General features: G+C 35.4%; 1 protein-coding gene and 1 long non-coding RNA gene across 10 annotated transcripts in view; one reads left to right on the plus strand and one right to left on the minus strand.

The window, feature by feature from the left end:
• Window positions 1–21,401, minus strand: part of LOC128234031 (zinc finger and BTB domain-containing protein 17-like) — a 32,749-nt gene extending 11,348 nt beyond the window's left edge. For 5 of the 9 annotated variants that reach the window (XM_052947984.1, XM_052947983.1, XM_052947982.1 and 2 more), the window contains exons 1-4: window positions 21,297–21,401; window positions 12,815–12,891; window positions 12,267–12,386; window positions 10,300–11,542 (exon numbers count right to left, since the gene is read on the minus strand). In XM_052947984.1, the coding sequence (XP_052803944.1) occupies window positions 10,300–11,542; window positions 12,267–12,386; window positions 12,815–12,891; window positions 21,297–21,306 (1,450 nt within the window). In that variant the 5' untranslated portion in view covers window positions 21,307–21,401. Of the gene's footprint in view, window positions 1–69; window positions 1,469–3,084; window positions 4,068–5,279; window positions 7,594–7,670; window positions 9,036–10,299; window positions 11,543–12,266; window positions 12,387–12,814; window positions 12,892–21,296 lie in introns of those variants that run through there. The other 4 variants (XM_052947981.1, XM_052947980.1, XM_052947978.1 and 1 more) reach the window with 4 other exon arrangements.
• On the plus strand, window positions 18,413–20,050 carry LOC128234032 (uncharacterized). The gene is made up of 3 exons (XR_008260848.1): window positions 18,413–18,497; window positions 19,479–19,582; window positions 19,767–20,050. It is a non-coding gene; the product is annotated as an uncharacterized LOC128234032 (long non-coding RNA).
• Window positions 21,402–22,005: the final 604 nt, after the last annotated feature.

Genomic DNA, 22,005 nt, shown 5'->3' on the forward strand with positions numbered 1-22,005 from the left:
ATATTAAATGATCATTTTGTTCATTATGAAATACCAATGAACTAGTTCATCTACATTTTGCGAAGGATAAATAAAGAAAAATTGGAAATCTTTTATAAAAATAGAACTTTATTTAAAATTTATTATAGTACATGATTGTATGCATCTATAAACGGCAAAGCTATCATTATGTTATATTTACATCATTCAAAGAATCAAAACAATTTTTTTTGTTACAAAATACATCATATGCAAGTAATGCCAAGCTCACCTGAGAAACAGAACTGAATATTGATGAATTTGTCACAGAAATTTACATAAAGAATCACATTTTGATTGAAAATTTATAACTCAGATTTCACAATGTATTTTCTGATAAAAACAAAACAAAAAAGTTCTTTCAGGCACAATAAAGGTTGATGCAAAAAAAAAAAAAAAAATAATTCTGCAATTGTATCTCATTTTACTTGAACGATCAAAACAAAATAATTCATATAATATGTGTACAAATAAAATATATCAGCCTTTATAAATGTTTTTTTTTCAACTAATAGTTACGTGGCCAAATTCCGAGTTGAAAAAGCGCGTAAGTATTGTTATTATATTCTGTATACCTATATTGTGCCCCTATAGGGTTAAAAGACAGAGTTGATGAATTTCACCTCTAGTGTTTAATTTGCTTTTACTGTACACAATCACAATGTCCTTGTTCACAAGTTTTGAGGCACAATAAGCCTCGCCCCCTCGTGTGACTGTTCCACATCATCCCGAGATATTCTCAACATCTCCCCCGTCTTTTCCACAAGGTAGTAATCTCCCCCTTCTTCAACTACGGTGCTCCAGGTATCCATCTGCTCGAGCGGGACACTTCCATCATTTTGTAAAATTTGTATATCAACTTTTGTGTTTTCGTCTATATAGGTCTCATGGTCAATTTTCTCATGTGCAATAATCTCTCGCTCTATTAATAGGACTGTCTGTTCACACTTCCTTCCCCCAACATGATTTGTGAGTGATTCTTTGCGAGCAAACGATTTCTTACAGATCTCACACTGGAATTTGCCCTTTCCGGTGTGAATGAACATATGACGTTGTAACATCGCCGAAATTTTGAATGACATGCTGCAGTAACTACATTGATATGGACGAACATCAGAATGCGACACCTTATGTTGTTTTAACAACCTCTGACTTGAAAACATTTTATCACACTCGTCACATTTAATATTCTTTTCATGGGTGTGAATTTTTTTATGGGTATTTAATTGCTGCTTCGTTTTCACCTTCACTCCACAAACACTACACTCATGCGCCCGTGTTTCGTAATGAATCGTCAAATGTTGGTTCAGGTTTGACTGGGCTCGGAAACTTTTATGACAAACACCACACACAAACGGTTTCTCACCCGTGTGTGTGCGTAGATGGTCGTTCATGTTAGAATTGTGACGACTCTTGTAATGGCACTCTTTACATTCATATATGTTCTTGCCTAAAATGAAAATTTGAAAAAAGGCTTACATTTATTTTCAGTGATAAACTCACTGTAATGTGCAGAACAAATCACAGTGTCAACCAAGGATGTGATTGAAGATTTTGAAGAATTTTTCGGCTCACCTGAGTAATATTATGTTCTGAAATGCTTTAAGCACTATGCCATGTTACCTTGATTATATTTTGCTAATTTTAATGCCTTTTTAATATAAATATATATATATTAAGTTCTTACAATTTTCCTTACAAATGTGTAGGTACAGAGTTGGTTCTAAATAAATATCAGTTGAACTGTCTCAAACAGTAAGGTAAACAGCCACTACTTATTCTACTTAAAATTCACTTATTTTCCAAATTTAAACCAGCCCTATTGATGTTTGAACTTATGACCAGCAGCTGGTTTCTTTTTGAGAACACTGTGTGTATGATAAAGAGTTATTTCAATTAAAATTGAAACCAAATATTTTTTGCTTCGACATGTTTATTTCATACAGTATGGCAACATTATTTTTTTATTTCCACATAAACAAATGAGGAGCTTTAACAGCTGATAATTGTCAATCAGGAAAAAGGGCTGAGGATCTGTTCAAGTATGAGGGATTCATGCCCAAACCTAAGACCAATTTTGACATTGTTTCCGAAGTCATTTATAATTATTCATTTCAAGGTTCTTCTTACTGTGTTTAATGCAAAAAACAATCTCTATAACATAACTGTACAATGGTCTAACGATATCAAAGCTCTCAATCATGATTTCAGAATTAATCCTGAACTTAGGAACCCCTGGCAAAAGCTTCACAGATATAAAAATAAGCCATAATGATTATTCAGGATAATCTGAGGGCCCTAACTCCTAAATGATTAAAGCGATTCCCATGGCTATCGAACTTGATCAAGATATTATGGTCACAAACATGTGTTAAAAGTTTGGTGAGGATTGGACAAACAGTTTTCAAGAATTAGATCGGAAACAATCTTCGGGACGTATTTTTCAAGTCTTTTTTTGCAAATAAAGAGCCGTAACTCCTAAATGACAAAAGCGATTTCCATGGCTATCGAACTTGATAAAGATATTATGGTCACAATCATGTATGTAAAGTTTGGTGAGGATTGGACACATACTTTTCAAGAATTAGATTGGAAACATATATTTTTGAAGTATTTTTGGCAAAAAAGGGCCGTAACTCCTAAATGACTAAAGCGATTTCCATGACTATCGAACTTGATCAAGATATTATGGTCACAAACATGTGTTTAAAGTTTGGTGAGGATTGGACAAACGGTTTTCAAGAATTAGATCGGAAACAATCTTCGGGAATTTTTGGCAAAAAAGGGCCGTAACTCCTAAATGACTAAAGCGATTTCCATGACTATCGAACTTGATCAAGATATTATGGTCACAAACATGTGTTTAAAGTTTGGTGAGGATTGGACAAACGGTTTTCAAGAATTAGATCGGAAACAATCTTCGGGACGTACGTACGTACGTACGTACGTACGTACATACGTACGTACGTACGTACGTACGTACGTACGTTACAAGTCATATACGTACGTACGTACGTACGTACGTACGTACGTACGGACAAGGGCAACCCTATATGCCGCCACTTTGTGGGGGCATAACAAGTGTACGCAAGTGTACAGCACACCACATTAAATAAATGTTTAGATGTCAAATTCATTATCAACGTAATAACAATTAGATACTATCCTAAATGAAACTCATTCATTTTGCACCACTTCTTCAATCACACAACCTGACATGTCATTGTCAGTGTGAATGGTAGCGCTACTACTTGCAAAAACTTCAGATTCTGCTGGCGCTACTGGACTTGATTCAACAACGTCACAAAAATTAACAATCTCTTCAACATCTGCAAAATGTTCCAAATTGCTAACTGTAGTGGCAGTTTCTTTGCTTTCCTGAAGGTATATAATATCCTGGACATAATATGTACCACTAGAATCACCATCGCTGACTGGATTATAATTAGCTTTACTCAGATTCAAAGAATTATTCACATCAGTACTAGAGTACTTCGTCACTTTTCTCTTCTTACTAGCTATGGTCACGCTATTCTTATGAGCATTTCTTAAATGCGTACGTAGATTATCAAGTCTACAAAATGTTTGGTCACATTCGGGACAAAGTAGCGACTCTTCACTGTGTAGATGCATATGCCTTTGTAATAAATGTTTAGCCTTAAATGCCCTCTTACAAATTTCACAGGTGAATGGTCTTTTATCTTCATGAAACACCATATGTCTTTTGAGTTGACACAAATATGCAAATGTCTTTTCGCAAATGTCACATGTAAGACTATTCTGGGGAAAATGTAACTTTTTATGTTTTTGGAGATAACCCTTAAGCTTGCACTTAAATTCACAGAGATCGCAAGAAAACGGATATTCATCGACTGCTGACATTTTATGTGTCTGCATGTGAGTGTTCAAATTAGCTTGACTAATGAATGACTTGTCGCACTGTCCGCATACAAAAAGGCGTTCATTTTTATGGTTTCTGACATGGTCCGCCATGCTGACATTGTATTTGGTTTGAAATCCACAAGAAACGCATTGGAACAGCTTTTTATCTGGAAGTAGAGGTTTAAAATGAAGTTATAGTTCTGTATTTTCAAAAGTCCCAGCATTTTGTGTTTCAGCCCACCTGGTTCTTCTTAATTTTGACTTTTCCAAACACTGGCCATTACATTTACTTGTCTTCTTTTTTATCCATTATACTCAGATTCATTTAAGAATAGCTATGTGTTAACAGAGGTTGTTTTGTTTGCAAAAACAAGTTTTGAATTCAATTTTTAACATCTTAGACAAGTCACATCTCAATTCATTTAACCTATTTGACCAATCCTCTACACTTTTTATCTAGATTATAAATCCAATGGTTTGTTTGAAATGGAACTTCACTCTAATACTCCACTCTTTCTTTATTTACTGACTCAACTTTGAAGTAAACTCAGTGCTCCAGCTTGGCCTAATTAGAGTGGGGCCCTGCTGCCTTTTTCCAGCACCATGCTACCTTTTCAATATGCCCCCTGTGCCCTTTTGTTTCACAGAGCTGCCTTTGATGATAATGAACTATATTTGATATTTATTTGTCATATTGTCAAATCAATTTTCAGAAATAAGTATAAAAATAATGAATTCAAATAACTTTGACACTTAAGGAAAGATAACAGCTAAATTAAAGGTATTCATAACACACTTAGAGTAATAAAAGTAGTTAGAACATACAGTGGTCCAGCCAGGATTTGAAAAGGGCAGGGTGCTAGGATAAAAAAGGGCACTTTCAATGAGCCTTGATCGGGCACTTGCAAGGGCCAATGTTGAATTCTTATTGTGTATTTGTTGTAATTACTTTCTATTTTAATAGTTAGTTATGCTAAGCTGTTTTCTTTAATTTAATGTCAAAACTATGTATATTTATTATTTTCCTACTTCTTTCTGAAAATTGACTCTGTCAAACAAAAGGGCATAGCAGGGTGAAGTTAAAAGGCAGCAGGGTGCTGGAAAAGGGCAGCAGGGTGCCCCACCCTGCTATTTAGGCCTAGCTGGAACATGTACACGACATGAATCGAACATTAACCTTTGCAAGTGCCCCAATGGCCAATATAAGGATTATCAATACATCAAGTGTCCTTTCTGGCCTAGCACCCTGCCCTTTTCAAATCCTGGCTGAAGCACTGACACCCACTGTGACACTAGGCACAAACTATGCCGTCCCTTTTCTCATTGTTTTTTTTCAACTTCCATCACCATTTTTTTTAATCAAAAAAAGACTCAAAACATTATGTATCTTTATTTATTGAGAAAACTACGAAGAACATTTACAACTACATGACAACTACAAAACTCATTGTGTTTTCATGACCAATTTGGAGCCAAAATTCTGCATACATATATTTTTTTCCAAAATGTCAACAAGAATTCCAAATCTTAATTTTCAAAAAATCTAAATTTGGGACCCCTTTATTATTTTATATAGAAGCAATGGTGTATTCTTAACAAAACAAACATCAACACATTTTTTTGTCTTTCTGTCAATTTTATAGGTATTTTAGGCAAAATTGGAATTCAACGACACATTATTCTCCCGTCAGAAATCCCCCGGCCTCATTCCCAAAATGGTGAAAAAAGCACTGATATTTAATGTCAAGATATAAGATAAAATGCAGAAATTGAAAAAATAAACAATGTTTTAATAGTGAGACACTCTCAGATCAAGTTAACAAACATCAAGTCCAAATACAACCCATAACTTAAACATGATATTCACAATAAATTAGACCATTTTTTTCATGATGCAAATGCATGCATCCATGCTGACACCAAATATTTGATGCACCTCATTCACAATTCATTAGCACAACTTTTTCAATTAGACCAACAATAGTTTTCAATCAATTAAAAATACATCATTTCATGTCTATTATAACAAGGAAAAAATATGATAAATATAGATTCATGTAATATCAATGAGTTAAAAATGACAAACATGTTCTTACATAATTGATTGTTAATATCTGGTATAAATGCAGTGCCCAAGTTTGTTTCAAACATTCCAAGTGCAAGACATCTGTAAGTTCATTCAAACCATGGTAATTTACTTTACACAAAAATGAAATTTCTTTTTACTACACATAGTACCACGAGTTATTCAGTTAAAGATGGTCAATAATAGAGACAGTGTACAAGAGTAGAAAGATATTGAGCAAGATACATTTTGCTAAAAAAAAAAATCGAAAAAATGGTATAACTTATTTACTGTTTGTTAAATTTCCATAATTCGAAGATCATAATTATTACGCTTCATGATTTTTTGCTCTTTAAAATCACCAACTTCAATGCTCATTGTCATGTTTCACAGCATCAGGTTTTTAAAGAACTTTCTTGAATTCCAGTGTAACTGTAACTCTAATTACCATTAAGTTAATGCTTAATAATAAAAGTTAATTTCAAAATGTCTATTTACAGCCATATTCCACATTATGGCATACAATACAACAAGTATAATTCACACAAACAAAAACAATTCTTCTTCACAAACAGTTCAATTTCTTATCAGCAGCCATTCAAAGCTACATTATTATGTCTTCATTTCTCAAAACACTTTGAACAATAAAAAAGTTTTGAATCTTCAATTTGGAGTCTGAAGAACATCAATATGCTTTACACTTCTTCCAGTTAGTTACTCATTGTCAATACCCTCCGGCTCCGGTACAGTAGTCACTTGCTGTTGTCCAGTCTCCCCTTCCCCTTCAGGCTGCTCTGAGATTTCAAACTCATACTCTACATCGGAGCCAATCTCCTGCCCTTCCGGATTTTCCGAATCGACAGTTACAATATGAACCTGAATCTGCCCGTCCTGTTCATCTTCCTCCTGTAAGTACCGGATCTCCTGACCTCCTCCCTCCACATTGGAAATGACATAGTTTGTTTGGCCATCTGCTGTCTGTACTTCACGCATTTCTTGATATTCTCCTTCCTCCTCTTCTTCCATCTCTTCCTCGTCTTCTTCACTTTCCCCACTTTGTTCTTCCTTAATGACCTCATCGACACGCACAAGCCTCTTTTTAATTTGTTCAACTTCCTCTCCATGTTTACTGGCCAAATGTTTACGCCAGTAGTCGACTCGCGCAAATTTCTCTCCGCAGATGTAGCACTCGTTCTTCCCTCCTCCAGTGTGAATATACATGTGGCGATTCACCTGGTACTTATCCTTAAATCGTTTTCCGCATTCCCCACACTGGTAATTACGCTCATCGGAGTGAATCTGCATGTGACGCTCATGCACGGTCTTTTGCGTGCTCTCCTTTCCGCACAGTTCGCAAACAAACACTTTATCTGGCTGGTAGTGTCGCTTGCGATGTGTGTTTAGCGTTGACTTCAGCTTACACTTGTAGTCGCAGATATCACATTCGAACGGGCGCGCCTCGTAATGGATGGAGAGATGAGCATTCAGATTTGAGTGGTTGTTGAAGCGTTTGAAGCATACTCCGCATTCAAATGGTTTCTCGTCTGTGTGAATGCGTGTATGGTCCACAATACTCTGGTTATACTTGGTCTTGAAGCCACATTCTTTACACTCGAACACTCTCTTGCCTGAAAATTAATAGCACACCATAAACTCAACATTCATACCTTTTGTCAAAAAAATATGGCTATGATAAATTACGAGCAAGTATTTTTGTTTCAACTATTTATTTACTATTTCAAACAACAATGAAAATATAAACAAGTACTATTTAACGGATCATTTGGATTCGCTCACCTGAGATTTCATCCCAGTAAAAGTCCTTTTCATTGCACATGACAAGTTCCTCTCATGCAAGAATGACTTTTCTTTTAGCTAACAGTATTATGCTTCATTTATGCTTCTTACATTTAAATAAAGTCAGATTTGTCAAATAATTGAAAAAGATTTGACAAATACATGTCGCTTTCTTAAACAATTTTGACAGAAAATTAAAACTGAGTAAACAATGGCATATTTATTCATTTTAATTAACTGTCAATTCACATCTATAATCATTCTTATACAATCAAGAAAATACTAAGAGATCATTCAATTAAAAAATTAACAAGTTATTGATCGGAAACCGTTTTTCATGTTAAGGTCACACTGACCTTGACCTTTGACCCACTGACCTCAAAATCAATAGGGTTCATCTGCTGGTCATGACCAATACACCTACCAAGTATGAGGTTCCTGGGTCAAAGCGTTCTCAAGTTATTGATCGGAAACCGTTTTTCATGTAAAGGTCACACTGACCTTGACCTTTGACCCACTGACCTCAAAATCAATAGGGTTCATCTGCTGGTGATGACCAATACACATACCAAGTATGAGGTCCCTCGGTCAAAGCGTTCTCAAGTTATTGATCGGAAACCATTTGGTATTCCGACCGACCGACAGACAGACCGACCGACCGACCGACATGTGCAAAACAATATACCCCACTTTTTTCAAAAGGGGGCATAAAAATGTCTCAATTTCTCCCATGTACAGTATGGTCAAGAGAATTCAATTTGTTCACTTATCACATTGTCAACTTCAGCGACTTGTGCATCATTATGATGTTCAGCAATGTTTTGTTCAGGTCCTTGGCCTTTATCCAGCCCGTGTATCATACGCAAATGTCTAGCAAGACCGTCCTTTCTTGGAAACACTGCCCCACACTCGTTACACAAAAACTTCCGCATACCTTCCTTGTGCACAAACTTATGACGTGAAAATGTTGAGCAATGTTTGAAAGCTTTTCCACATATCTGACACTCATATTTCTTTTCTGTTGCATGCGTGGCTTGATGACTCTGCAAATCTTGCTTCATATGAAACCGCATCCCACACAGATCACAAATAAGCTTTTTCTCACCATGTCTGATCATGTGGCGATGTAACGTTTTCTTATCAACACAACCTAGTCCACAGACTTCACATTTCACAGTAACTTTGTAATCATGTATTTCTCGCATATGGTTTATAAACAGTTTTTTCATTTTAAATGTTTGTCCACAAAAATTACAGGAATGTCTTTTTTTATCTGAAAATATACAATTTCCATTGAACTGTCAGAATTTTAAAACAGACAAGGCTAAATTTCCACGAACCAATTTAATTTATTTCTATTACTCCTTAATATAAAGGTACAAGAATCTAGAAATAACAAGATCTAAAATGAATAAAAAAAATATTTTGAAATGGAAATCTCAAGAAAAGCAATCATATAATATGTTATAATGGAAATTGTATATTTTAGACAAGTCAGTTGTTCGGTAATTATAGATGCTAAGTAAATTGTATAATATAAGCCATATTATATAAAAAAAAGATAATATTTTTTAACCTTCTAATGGAGGATATTTAACTTCCAACATATGTTAACAATTTTGATGACACAAGCAACAATACTGGACAAAGGGAAACAACTTGTTTTCAAGGTACCGGTAGTTCCTTTTGCATAAATGGAGTTGAAAAAGTAAATTAAGAAATAATTGGACTTTTCAAGTCGCCCACCTTTCACACAAATATTAAAGTCTTCAAGAAACACTGTTTTATTAAAAGTATACATTTATCATACATGTACATTGATATTAGTATAATTTATACAAGTATTCTATAGGTTTAACTTATACTAGCAGACATCATTCACATTTCAACAAACCCAATTTCATTAAAAAGAATGAAACCTCTATAAAAAATGACAATAAGTCATGTACCCTAATTTTACATAACGGTAAAAAAGTACAACATTTCTCAGCTCCTACACATGATGTAGATGCAGAAATGAGTGAACAGTATATTTTATCAATAGACTTGGTTTAAACACCATAAAATTGACTTGTCGGATGTACATGTACAAGAATATGTGCCTAGATATATGGTGTCATAGGATGGAAGACAAGACGTTAAAAGATCGGCACGGACAAAAGTCGATCACAATCATAACTAAATTCTTATATTTTAATTTAAGCTGGGCTGTGATACCTTAATATTGATCTAACTCATGTGTATGTTAGAACAGACAACACTGAACCACATAATGGTATGATATTTTGATAGAAATTATGATTTTGAATACAATATCAGCATCTCAATTTGTGTTGTACCATGTTATTTTCTAGTAGAAAAAATCTACCAAAATATATATATTTTCTGAAATTGACTGCTTAGTGCACAATCCAGCTTAAATTCATACTTATATAATTCAGATTCTTTTTAATATAGACAAGATAAGAAGAAACATGATAATTTTATATTTTTTTCATTAGAATAAAGATGCTGAAAACCAAGTATGTTTCACTAACCTCCTTCCCGCAGGACCAGGAACTTGTCATTCTTAGCATATGCGTTCGTCCGGAAGTATGTTCGCTTCGGTGTACCATCCTCCCCCTCATCCTCCTCTGCAAGGCTCTTTGGAACTGCCTTTGTAAGAGACCTTACTTCTGGGTTACCATCTTCGTCCACAAGCGCTTTACGCCCTTTCCGTTTAGCGGGTGTCTTCTTTGGGGCTGCCCTTTTAGTTACTATTCCAGTTTGTTGAGTGGAATCCGCCATTTTCTTTCCTTTTCTTGTTACAGGTTTAGACGTTTTGGATTCTGCTTCAGCGACCTCTTCTTCAAAGTCATCATCGTCATCTCCAGCCTCATCATCAAATGCTTCATCCTCCTCCGCTTCATATGTACCATCATCTTTGATCTCATAAGGCAATGGCTCAATGACAACCTTTTTATCTTTCACTGAATCACCCCCGTCATTGTCAGCACCACCAGACTCTTCAAAGACACCTTTCTCAGCCTTTATGACTTTAATGGGAAGCTTCATTTTCTTTGCAGCTGGCTTTTTCGCTTCCTTTTCTTCAATTTCCTCATCATCATCATAATCATCCAAATCGTCATACATATCAAAATCTTCTGAAGGGAGCTTTCTCTTTGGAACTGGCGTGACCGTTATCTTCTGCTTCTGTCTTGTAAAATGCTCAGTTGCTTTCAAATGAATCTGTTGTTTAGAGATTTTAAAGAAGAATTTCGTTTTCCCATTCTTCAATCTACAGCTTTCCAACTCGCCAACATTTAACTCATTGTCCACCTCAATCTCTATACAAATGTTCTGTGTTTCACACTGAGCCATGCCTATAGGAGGGAGCGTGAGAGTCCTCTGGTCCTTAGACTGTTTCCTTGAATCTTCTGTTATCAGCAGAGATGGATCAATGCTTGGAGCCGACGCAGCCTCACCTTCCCCAATTCGATAAATCACCCTCTGTGTCCCACCGCCCGGTTTTGCTGCCTTCACGTAGTGAGTTGGCGTTGACCCCCTCCCAGTTGACGGGGGCTTCGCATCTCCTTGTTGAAGCCTCTCCCTATTTGCTTGTCGAATCTTGTCCAAGGCAGCAGCTCGGGACTCCGGGGTCATGGCCACGACTCGTTTGACAGGAGAATGTTGTGTAGTGTATAGGGTCTGTACCTCAGCAGTCGCTGTAGGTGTGGTGGCCACCTGTACATGTTCACCAACACTGTCTGGAGCCATCAGCTGAACTACATGCTCACCACCCTGGAATGTGGAAGAGACATTTTCACACTTTGTCAAATCTTTAATTTAAAAATAGATGTAAACTTATCATCAAAGGTCAACTGGACTGTTTATAATCTTGTTTATTCTATTAATGCCTACAGACTATGTAAAACTTTAACAATTAATTAGTGAATATCAGTCAGCAGAACAGCTACATATATGATTGGAGTTCTTTTCAATTGTTTATATATATATATATATATATCAAATTTATCTTTTTTTAACTAAATCAAATCTCTGAACTAGATTTCCAAAAATTAACAAATCATGTGTTGTCCATAGCATCCATCATTTTTATAGTATCGGTCACCATGATCGTGTGCAACTGAGGCTGTCACTTATCAATCATACAAATGCCCATGAGACATCAACTGACCATGACCGATGTGCATACTGAGTTTGAAGACTATTTCAGAAACAACAGTCATTGCCATCATCACACAAAGTTACCAGACAAAAGTAATCCCTATGTCTGCCAAGTTTCGCATGCAACACAAGAACTCCATAAACTGTGTCGCACAGAATTCGAAATCATGGAAATATTTAAACTTTTATGCAAAAACTTCCTGTCGCAATAATTAGGTCTCTTCCTTCTCTGTCACAACAGCTTTATACCTTAATATTTCACTACATGCTTTTTCATAAATTCATTTAAGTTGAAACATACAAAGATATACTAGTACAGTTTACACGAGGGGTTTACCTGTGACTGGTCACTTGCAGGAATGATGATGATGGTGTTGCTCTGTCCCCCTCCTGGCACATTAAGACCCTGTGTGGTCATAATGTGTTGAGTGCCTCCCGGACTGACCGCTATCTTTGCCTGTAAAATAGTCACAAATTTTGTAACAGGTGTAAAATTTGTTTCTCACACAATTTGCTTCAATTTGTTTCCAAATCGATTTTTTTCAATTTGTTTTTGAACAAAGTTTTTTGTTTTGTACCTGTGTTAGGGCTAATGGTCTCAGATCACTAAAAACCTTCTATCAATTTTAAATCTTGCCACCCTTTTCCTGTCCCAACTAGTGCTGGCAAAATGCAAGCACATGAGAGCAGGATGAGAATTGGCAAGTAAAGATCAACTAATTTACAGCAAATTTTATATTGGATGGATTTCAGTCAAGTGAGTTATTCACTTGTCCAGAAGGATGCTGACATAATAATTTGGTTTCCAAAGCAAGCAACCAACTGTCCAGTTGTTACAGTTACCGGTGGGAAGCAAGAAGCCAACTGGCCAGTTGATATTGTTACCTGTGAGCTGGACTGGGCTCCAGCCTGGGAGATACGCACTGGCATCATGAAGGCTTTCAAACCAGGACCCTTGTCATCTGAAATCATAACAAAACTAATGCTAGTGTATGCCGATTTCAGTGCAACGTGTATTCAAAGTTACATCTAACAAGCACAACAATCTTACTAGTTCTAACAGAAGCAGAAGTCTGTCATTACACACACATGGTCAGCTTAAAGTTAAAAGTTAAAGTTAAATCTTATATATTAAGGGTTTTTAGCAGTTTTCTCACCATTTTTTTTTTTGCCTGCGTCCTATCATTCAATGCTAGCATCCTATACATAGTATAATACGGTACAAAATTCACATCTGAATCCACAAGTCCAACTGGCTTACCAAATATAGGAAACTTTACAAGCCCAATTCAAATTTCACTAGCAATACAATATCATTCTTTTGGAAGATTTTATGGAAGTTTGATTACGATTCCCCCACTCTTTTCTACTTTAAGTTTCATTTCAAGTGCAAGAAGTAAAAACAATAACACTTGATGTTCCTATTTCCCATGCTGCTAATTTTGTTCACTTTCATATTTAAATGGCAAAGCAATTCAAAGGTATATAAAAGAATATTGTACATGTACACTGACACCGATATAATTATATACACCAGTTCTCCTTTCGCTTTCATTAAATTTGACAGGAAGTAAAGGGCACCTGTTTCTGACGCTGTTTATTTTCTGTTATGAATTAAGAAATTGAAGAGCTATTTTCTAATTTTAGCTGATAAATAAAATATATTTAACAGAAATGAAATATCAAGCCTGCAGTGCTCCAGCTAGCCTGTTTTTCAATGGCGCAGCACCCGTGCCCTTTTCTTACCGCCCTGCCCCCTTTATTACTATTGAAATTATGATGAAAGATGTGCAGCCCTTAATCAGCTGTCATTATTGAAACAAATTACGTAATACTTCTGATAATAGTGTTCCCGCTAGGTGTCACCATGCCCCCATTGACTGCTTAAAATATACCGTACTGCCCTTTCATCGTCCCATGTGCCTTGTCCAAGTCATATGACAGCTAATTGTGTATTAGTGTTGTGAGCAGACGACCTGTGTTTTCATAATCGGTCATCTTCTAATCCAATAATTAGGAAGAGCCAAATAGGGAAACATCGCCAGGAGGCGGAGCTATTGAATGTCAGCCAATCAAAAATTATTGAGAACTCGTTTATTCAATGATGAAGTTTGTAAAATGCCATAGAAAAATCGAAGGGATGGTGAAAAATGTTGTCAAGCACTATTAAATCTTTCAAAATAATTGTTACTACAAATTTTAATTTCAAAATCAAACACCTTTCTAAATTTTGAGAAAAAACAACTCATTTTGTTCAAGTCTGGTAATCATGGAAAAAGATTTAACTTGAGTATGAAAACAAAACATATTCTAGTGGGTGACCCCAATAAACCCCCCTTGTGACAGGGGTGGACCCCTCCCACAACCACCCCTACACAACTCATGTAGCTTGCCCTTTTCAAAACTCCACCCTGCCCTTTTTAAATCCTGGCTGTAGCACTGCCCTGAATTGCAAAGCATATCCCTTTTGAGCATCGTAATCTTTGGCGAACAGACTTCGCTTTGATCTTTGTTAATAACGAAGTTGCCTTGGTTCAAGGGGCTATACACCTAAATGAAATAGCGAAATGGTATTGCTGTGTACAATGCATTGACTCTGAAGTACCACATAGTTTGCATTTTTTTCGTATTTTTCCATAAAAAAAGTTACTAGGTATCTTTACCTAGTAGAATTCAATCTTATGCGTGATTGGCTAGTCAATGTTATCACGTGCTATTACTAGTTAAGGTATCTAACTTAAATACTCCCACGGTTTAGGGTAAGCCTTCGTAGCACAGTGGATACAACACTGAACTGCAATTTTGGTAATATTTTTTTACAATTATGATATCAAAGAGTAAATAAAACATTTTATTAATAATTAGTGTTTTAGCTAATGCGGAATGGAAGGGCGGCCCGCCCTGCCCTTTTTTGACCCCGCCCCGTTGCCCCTTTTTACAAGCCCTGTCATATTTTTCCCGCCCCCTTGCGCCCTTCTGGCCATTCAGATCGTTGTTTATCACAAAGTTACGCCCTTAAAGTATTTCATTGGTCAATGTCGCCGTTTCCTAATCCGTCACAGATCAGTGCGTGCTAAGGCACACGACCGTCATCACCGCGGGTCTGATTAACGGTAAATCACGCTTATAATCAGGGTGCTAATTGCTGTTCATTATGACACATTATTCCTTGTCTGAGACATCGAAGCTGTACCTCTAAATGTCGATCTTTGATGCCAATGTTGTTACAAATTTAATTAATTTAGCCATATATAATCGTTAATCTCCTAATCGCATAATTGGGTCGTCTATCATCCAATTATCGAAACGTCCCATGTTAACCAATCAGAGAAGACACTGGTCAAATGATTAAAAGTTTGTTAAATTGCGATAGAAAAAGCGAAGAAATGATGAAAAATGTTGTCAAGCATTAGTAAACAATTGATACTTGCAGTGTTAAAACAAGGCACACTTTTTAGAACATTGTTTCGTTTGAAGCAGACGGTCATTGAAAAACAGACGGTGGCGCTAAGAAAATCAAATACAGTACACTCCACGCGGAACTACCACTTTCCGTTTTCCTCGGCGGATTTTGGTCATCGCGGACACGACATCCAATTGATCATAATCCTCTTTCCTCGGCGTTTTTACTCGTTCACCCACCGAGGCTGATCAGTGGACCGTATATTTACAATCGCCGCGTTACTCGGAGGTAAAAACACCGCGAAACTTGGAGGAAAACCAATAAGAATCTCCCACTGTATCTAATTTTGTTTAATTTATTTGATATTTTTTGCTACACCCGTAATTATTTATAAAAATAATTTATTTCGCGTACCTAATTTTCGGACATCCAAAGGACATCAATCATAACTTTCACACTTACCAAATTTCACAGACTAAGATTATCTACCTAACCGTATACGCAACTGTTGACAAGTTAATTAGTAAATAATGTATTGCATGTAGTAAGAGGAAGTGTGAAATATTTATTGGAGAATTAAATAAACAGCAAGGGCAATCATGGGATTAAGAAAACAAAAGAAATGACATTTTTGTAAAACGATCTGCCAATAAACTTTAAAACGTGTGCCACACTTGTAGACTGTAAGAAGCAATTATGTACAGTTATACTTATTGAATCATCAATTAAAGACAACACATTCAATGATTTATAGGTAACTAATTAATGTGATGAGATAAAGTTGGAAATGCAATACTTAAGGTACATTCGAAAACACCACTCAGACAAATTAATCCTGCATAACAATATACATGCTCTCCATGAGATCCTCGTGGGTAAAATTGTGAGTTATGTGACGTCACACAGTGAGACTGTTTGATCTGAAGCCGATAGAATGTGTTATTCATTTCAATGCATGTATACAATGGTGTTTAATGGGATTTTAATTAACTTGATGAAGGATTTACACTTATATGCGTAATGAATAAGTTTAGAACCATTGATAACTACGGATAAATTAATAAGTGGTAAAATGCAAATTAAGAAATAATGACCGAAAAATATTCACACTTACAAAGTTCTCAACACCTTCATTACTCCAATCTAATTAAGTTCTCAACACGGTCACCTTAATATAGAAAGAGAAAGATGACAATAACGAACACAAATACATGCTATGGTATATCTTTTAGTTACGTAATGTGAAAAACAACATTTGTTTGACGATGCTGATGAAAATTGATATGGAAATTTACAATAATTGTTTTTAAAAAGAAACTGACTGTACTTTGAAAAAAATAATTATTTAATACTGTTTTAACAGAGCAATGTACTGTAGTTGCTATGCACAAAACGCCGAGTTCCGCGATTAGGTCAATAAATCGATACGATCACCGGCGCTACCGGCAATAAAACCCTCCATAGAAAACGATTAACTCGGTGCAACTCGGCGAAATTTAGCGAGGAAAAAGGTTGCGTACTCGGCGGAAATCCGCGATAAATTAAAAACGCCTCCGAGTCACCGAGGAAAGTGGTAGTTCCGCGTGGAGTGTACTGTACTTGACTTCATGACCAATATTTGATAGTTTTAGTGTTGAATGCTCATAATGAAAATTTGTTTTGTAATCTCAAAACTTTTTTATTTGCTTTATTTAGCGTTTACTTACAGTATTTTCCTCCTTTGTACGATGTTTTAAGTAGAAGATTCGGCGTGTCACCGCCATTTTGTCATAACATTTTTCGGAGTTTATTTCTCAATTTTCTAGTTCTTTTTTTAAGTATTAGTGAGTATTTCATTAAGGATAGAGAATTTAAATGTCATTTTGTTTTAAAATATCAGCATATTGAAATTTATTTAACCAAAGACAAGTAAACAACAGCAAAGCTGAATGTGACATTCGTAGCCTATCCTGATCGTACCAAAACAAGATTCGCCCCCTGCACTTAAATGTTTTTAACAGCTCATAAATAAGGCCAGTCTGATTGTCTTTGTTTTTATTTTAGACACTTTTTGGAGGTAAACTATACATTGCAAAAAAGAGACTCTAGACAAGTACACTTTTGATAGGCCAAAAAGAACACTTTTTTTGAACATATCATCTAGTAAAAGCAATCAAAGTAAATGTGAATTTAAAGTTTTGTGGCATGGCACAATATGTATCTCAGGTTTTACGATAAGGATCTCTTCTCCTTAAAGTCTCCCCACTTCTCCCTAACTTGACTGGTGGGAGAAGTGACTTCTCCCCAAAAAATCAGCCTTGTGAGAGCCCAGGTGACAACGGGATCAAGACAAATCGGCCCCTTACCAAATCGGCCTACTACCAAATCGGCCCCTAAGACGTTTCGGCCCTGCCATTTCGTCCCCTTAATTAAAATGACTCGAGACGTTTCGGCCCCTTAGTGATTTTCAACAGAGACATTTCGGCCCCTTAATTTTATTTTATTTTTCATCTTGAGTATAAAGTAAAACATTGTAGGTCGTCTTATAAATGTAAATGAGATCTGTAAATAAGTTGTAAATAACAATAACATATTTAAATTTACAAATAGACAAATATGCATGGAAAACAATGATATGACTGATATAAAAATATAATTAAAATCTAAATAACTATTTTTAATGATTTTTAATATAAAATGTTAGAAAATCTAAGAAAGTTTATATGTTATAACTGTTAATTATTAATTGATCATTAAAGACTTCAAAAAAATTTGTCTTTGAACCATGCGTTCTTTGCAAGGCAAACTGTAAGTGTTGTGGGTGTGAAAAAGACATTCAAAACGTGTGAATGAATAATTGTCTTTAATTTGTTAATGGTATTTACAGTTGATTAAAGAAGATTTGAGTAATATAAACAACGTAAGTATATATATTAAATTGTTTCTAAAAGTGGGTACCATTTGTTTTAAACGTGTTGCTGTGCTACTGTTAGAATTTCGTGTATTGGATATTATAAACGCGTTGTTGTGCTACTTTTATTTTATTGTGTAATGAAATGGATTTTTATTATAAATTATAATGTCTGATTCTGATTTGTGTAGAGTGTGATAAGGCTGTGAGGCCACTGCAACATGCCATCACCTGCGATGTATTTGACCGTTGGCAGCATCGAGTCTGCGATACAGGTAGGTGCAAGTAATATGTTTTATAGACACAAAAAAACGTATAGAAATGTATAACACTTTCTAAGGATGGCTATGTTTACCGCCGAGTACTCCCATAACTCATTTAAATTAAAATGCACGTACCGCCAAAGGTATATCAAAACTGTTGTCATTGACACTGGACTGGCTGTCGTTGTTTTTATTTCATTATTTTTATCATTCCTGATTACACGCGTGTCTGACTTGTGATACCCTAGTACAAAATTTTTGCTATGTTTCTTTGTTATGTTTATTGTATCATAAACGGTAGTGTTTAAACATAATTCTGTAGATCCATAGGACATACGCGATGTACATATACTTGTTCATTTTGTGTTGTATGTACCACGCAGCATGAACCTTGCGGTATATAACACCGATAGCATTACCTTTTCATATTATACCTGAATAATGTGTTTGTTATGGTTATGAATTGCAAACAAGTGACAACTTGATAGTTCTACATATATTCTACAACAAATATGCATTTTAAAAAGAGTAACACAATATATCCGTAATAAGAGTGAAATAATATTCTGTTTGAGGTGCGAAGAGATAATTGGTATTATTCTGTAAGTGTGAGAATTAGCGGTTGGGACAGTCGGAACAATCCTTGTAGACGTAATTATAAGCTTGTAAACACAAAGTGTCACAATTCCAACGCCTGATACCTCTGTGGTATGTGACAATTCGCCATAAGACCGTCTGTCTAAAAACACCTTTAAGCCAGTATGGTTTTGCATACGTATTCAATATAAGATTAATAATAGTTTTTTTCATCCTTACCTGATTTGAATATAAAATACTGAATTTCATAAAAATTAAAATGTATAACTTTCTTTCCATGTGTTTGTTTATTTATAATTAAATTGTAGTTAATAAGATGTACTGTATAATAGTTTTTATAAAATATCTGTTCTCTTCTGTTCATAAATCATTATCCCTCAATATCCATCTTAAAAGGCATCTCCAGAGAAGATTTTTTTAAAGCCAGGAAAGAGTTAACCACAGTACAATTCGTCTGCAAGCCCTGCAATGTTACGAGGGACGGTTTGGTACCTATTGATGTAAGTATAAAATTAAAAAAAACGTCACTATTTATATATATTAATAGTATGAATTTATAAGGTTGAACAGAATATATATTTTATGTGTGTTAATATGCCCCGTATCATTTCCGGTAATAGCATTCACTAAAAATAGAAAATCATGTATGTTTTAATTTTAATTGTGTTATGACTGTAATTTCAGGATGGCATCGCCGTTTGAACTTTTCTGCCGGTCGGTCAATCCTGCAGTTTTACGTTTTGCTGAGTCTGCTGCTGAGGGAATCCAAAATGGTGAAGGTAACACATCAACTGGTGTCGGAGGCAGCCCTTGGCCGTCAGCGTCGAGAGCGCTACAGAGACATCGACGCCATGATCATGGATGAGTGGGACTCATACGATTCCCATGATTCACCTGCGAAGAGTTCCTGGAAAATGTTGGTGCCATCTACGGCGGCCGATAGGTGTTTGGTCAAGACTGATGTTAGGCAATGGAAATGTCATATTATTAGCAACATAGTTGTGTATAATATTTAAAGATTATTTAATAAAAAAAAAAGTTTAAACATTTCTTCTTCAACTCTATTTCGTTTTATAAAAAATATCTCGTGAATAAATCTTTACATGTTTTCAAGTGTACAGGTATTTTCTTTAAATCTATTTTTATCTATAGATGCCTTTGTATGCATGTATACAGTATAGCTTTGTCTATTAAAATTAAAAAAAAATGAAATTACATGTTTTTTACTTATATTTAGAAATAAAAAAAATAAAATAAAAATAAGGGCCGAAACGTCTCGGTAATCAGGGGCCGAAACGTCTATGTGATGGGGACGATTTGGTAAGGGGCCGAAAAGGTAACCGTTTGAGCTAGGGGCCGATTTGGTAAGGGGCCGATTTGTCTGGTAGCCGTGACAACAACCCGAGATGGTAAAGAAAGTGTCTGAAGTGAAAATGAACAAGGGAGAAGAATTAAGAGTATACTGTAGTGATATTACTACAATGTGTGCATGAACATGCATGTACTTTGATAAGGTACATGGTCGTTTTACAACAATACAAAGCTAATATTGTGCTCATTGTTTTCCCAATTAAGAAAGCACTATGCCCTTATTTAGGCCCACCCCGCCCTTTTTTGGCCCACCCTGCCCTTTTTAATTCCTGGCTAAAACACTAATAATTGTCCTAAGATTCTTCAGAGAAAAAACTTTTTTTGGTGTCAAACTGGTGTATAGTACCTTTTGGATATCGTAAGAAAAACAGGATGCATGTTTGTCACAGGTTTTTTTAAATCATCATCGAAAAGATGGTCAGGCTAGTTTCTGCGGTTGGTAGCCTGAGCTGGAATTTGGTCACCGTAGAATATCACAAAATCACCAATTACAAAAACTAAACTTGCAATGACGCTGTTTTAAGACTTTAAAAATTTGTGAAAAGCAGAGGCCTTCATGGGGCTATTGTAGTTATTGAGTTTTAGGATTTTTAAGTCCAAAGTGTAAAATTTTAATGACCAGACAACATAATTGCTCATAAATTGAGTCTGATATAAAATTTATTACGAAAATATTAGTTGACTTTGAGGAAATATTAGTTGACTTTGCGCCAAAAAAGATGCCACGCTTACCTCCCTTTCACTCAAAACTAAAGGCGAATTTCAACCGCTTACATGATATATCAACAAGACATTTTGATTGAATATGGTGAAATACTATATTGATTTGCTGAAAATACTTACCACTTGCCATTTTGCTGCAAATATTTTGATAATATCTGGTTAATTCAAAACTTTTATTTTCACCGGAAGAGCATTTTCATGGCGTCTTATTTATGGAAAATAAACCGCTACCGAAGAGCTATGGTTACTTTCCACCAATTTAGGCGTTTTGTTAAAACGTATTGCGTAAGTGGATCCCCATGCTGCAGTATGGAAAAAAATCAACTTAACTGTTCACGTTTTTCTTTTGAAAAACTTTAATAACATATTTTGCTTAAGTTTTTGTTGTTGTTGTTTATATACGAACCATAACCTATTATATGCGATTAGAAGACACTGATCTGAACTTTTTTTACGACCGGATATTGATCATGGGATTCACCAGATGTTGTTTTTTTGTACAACACAGACAAATCTTTGTAATGTAAGTTATGTAGATGACAAGCGACCACAAACAGTCTGTTCTAGAAGTCTACTTAAGTTACCAATTTGAAAATAAGAAAGAGACAAAACACATACAGGTCAACACATACTGCCACATCATACACCAAAGAAATTACATGTAGTAGCAGAAAGCATACCTCAAAACATAAATTATATTTTTTATGCCGAGTTCGTGCTAAATAACACAACTCTTGATGTGCATGTTGTAAAAATCACCCGAATGCATCTGATTTAGGTTGATATGAAGTCATAACATCATAGACCTAATTTGTCTTGTTCTCAAAAA

The sequence above is a fragment of the Mya arenaria genome, chromosome 5 (genome assembly GCF_026914265.1).
Source record: "Mya arenaria isolate MELC-2E11 chromosome 5, ASM2691426v1".
NCBI lineage: Eukaryota > Metazoa > Mollusca > Bivalvia > Myida > Myidae > Mya > Mya arenaria.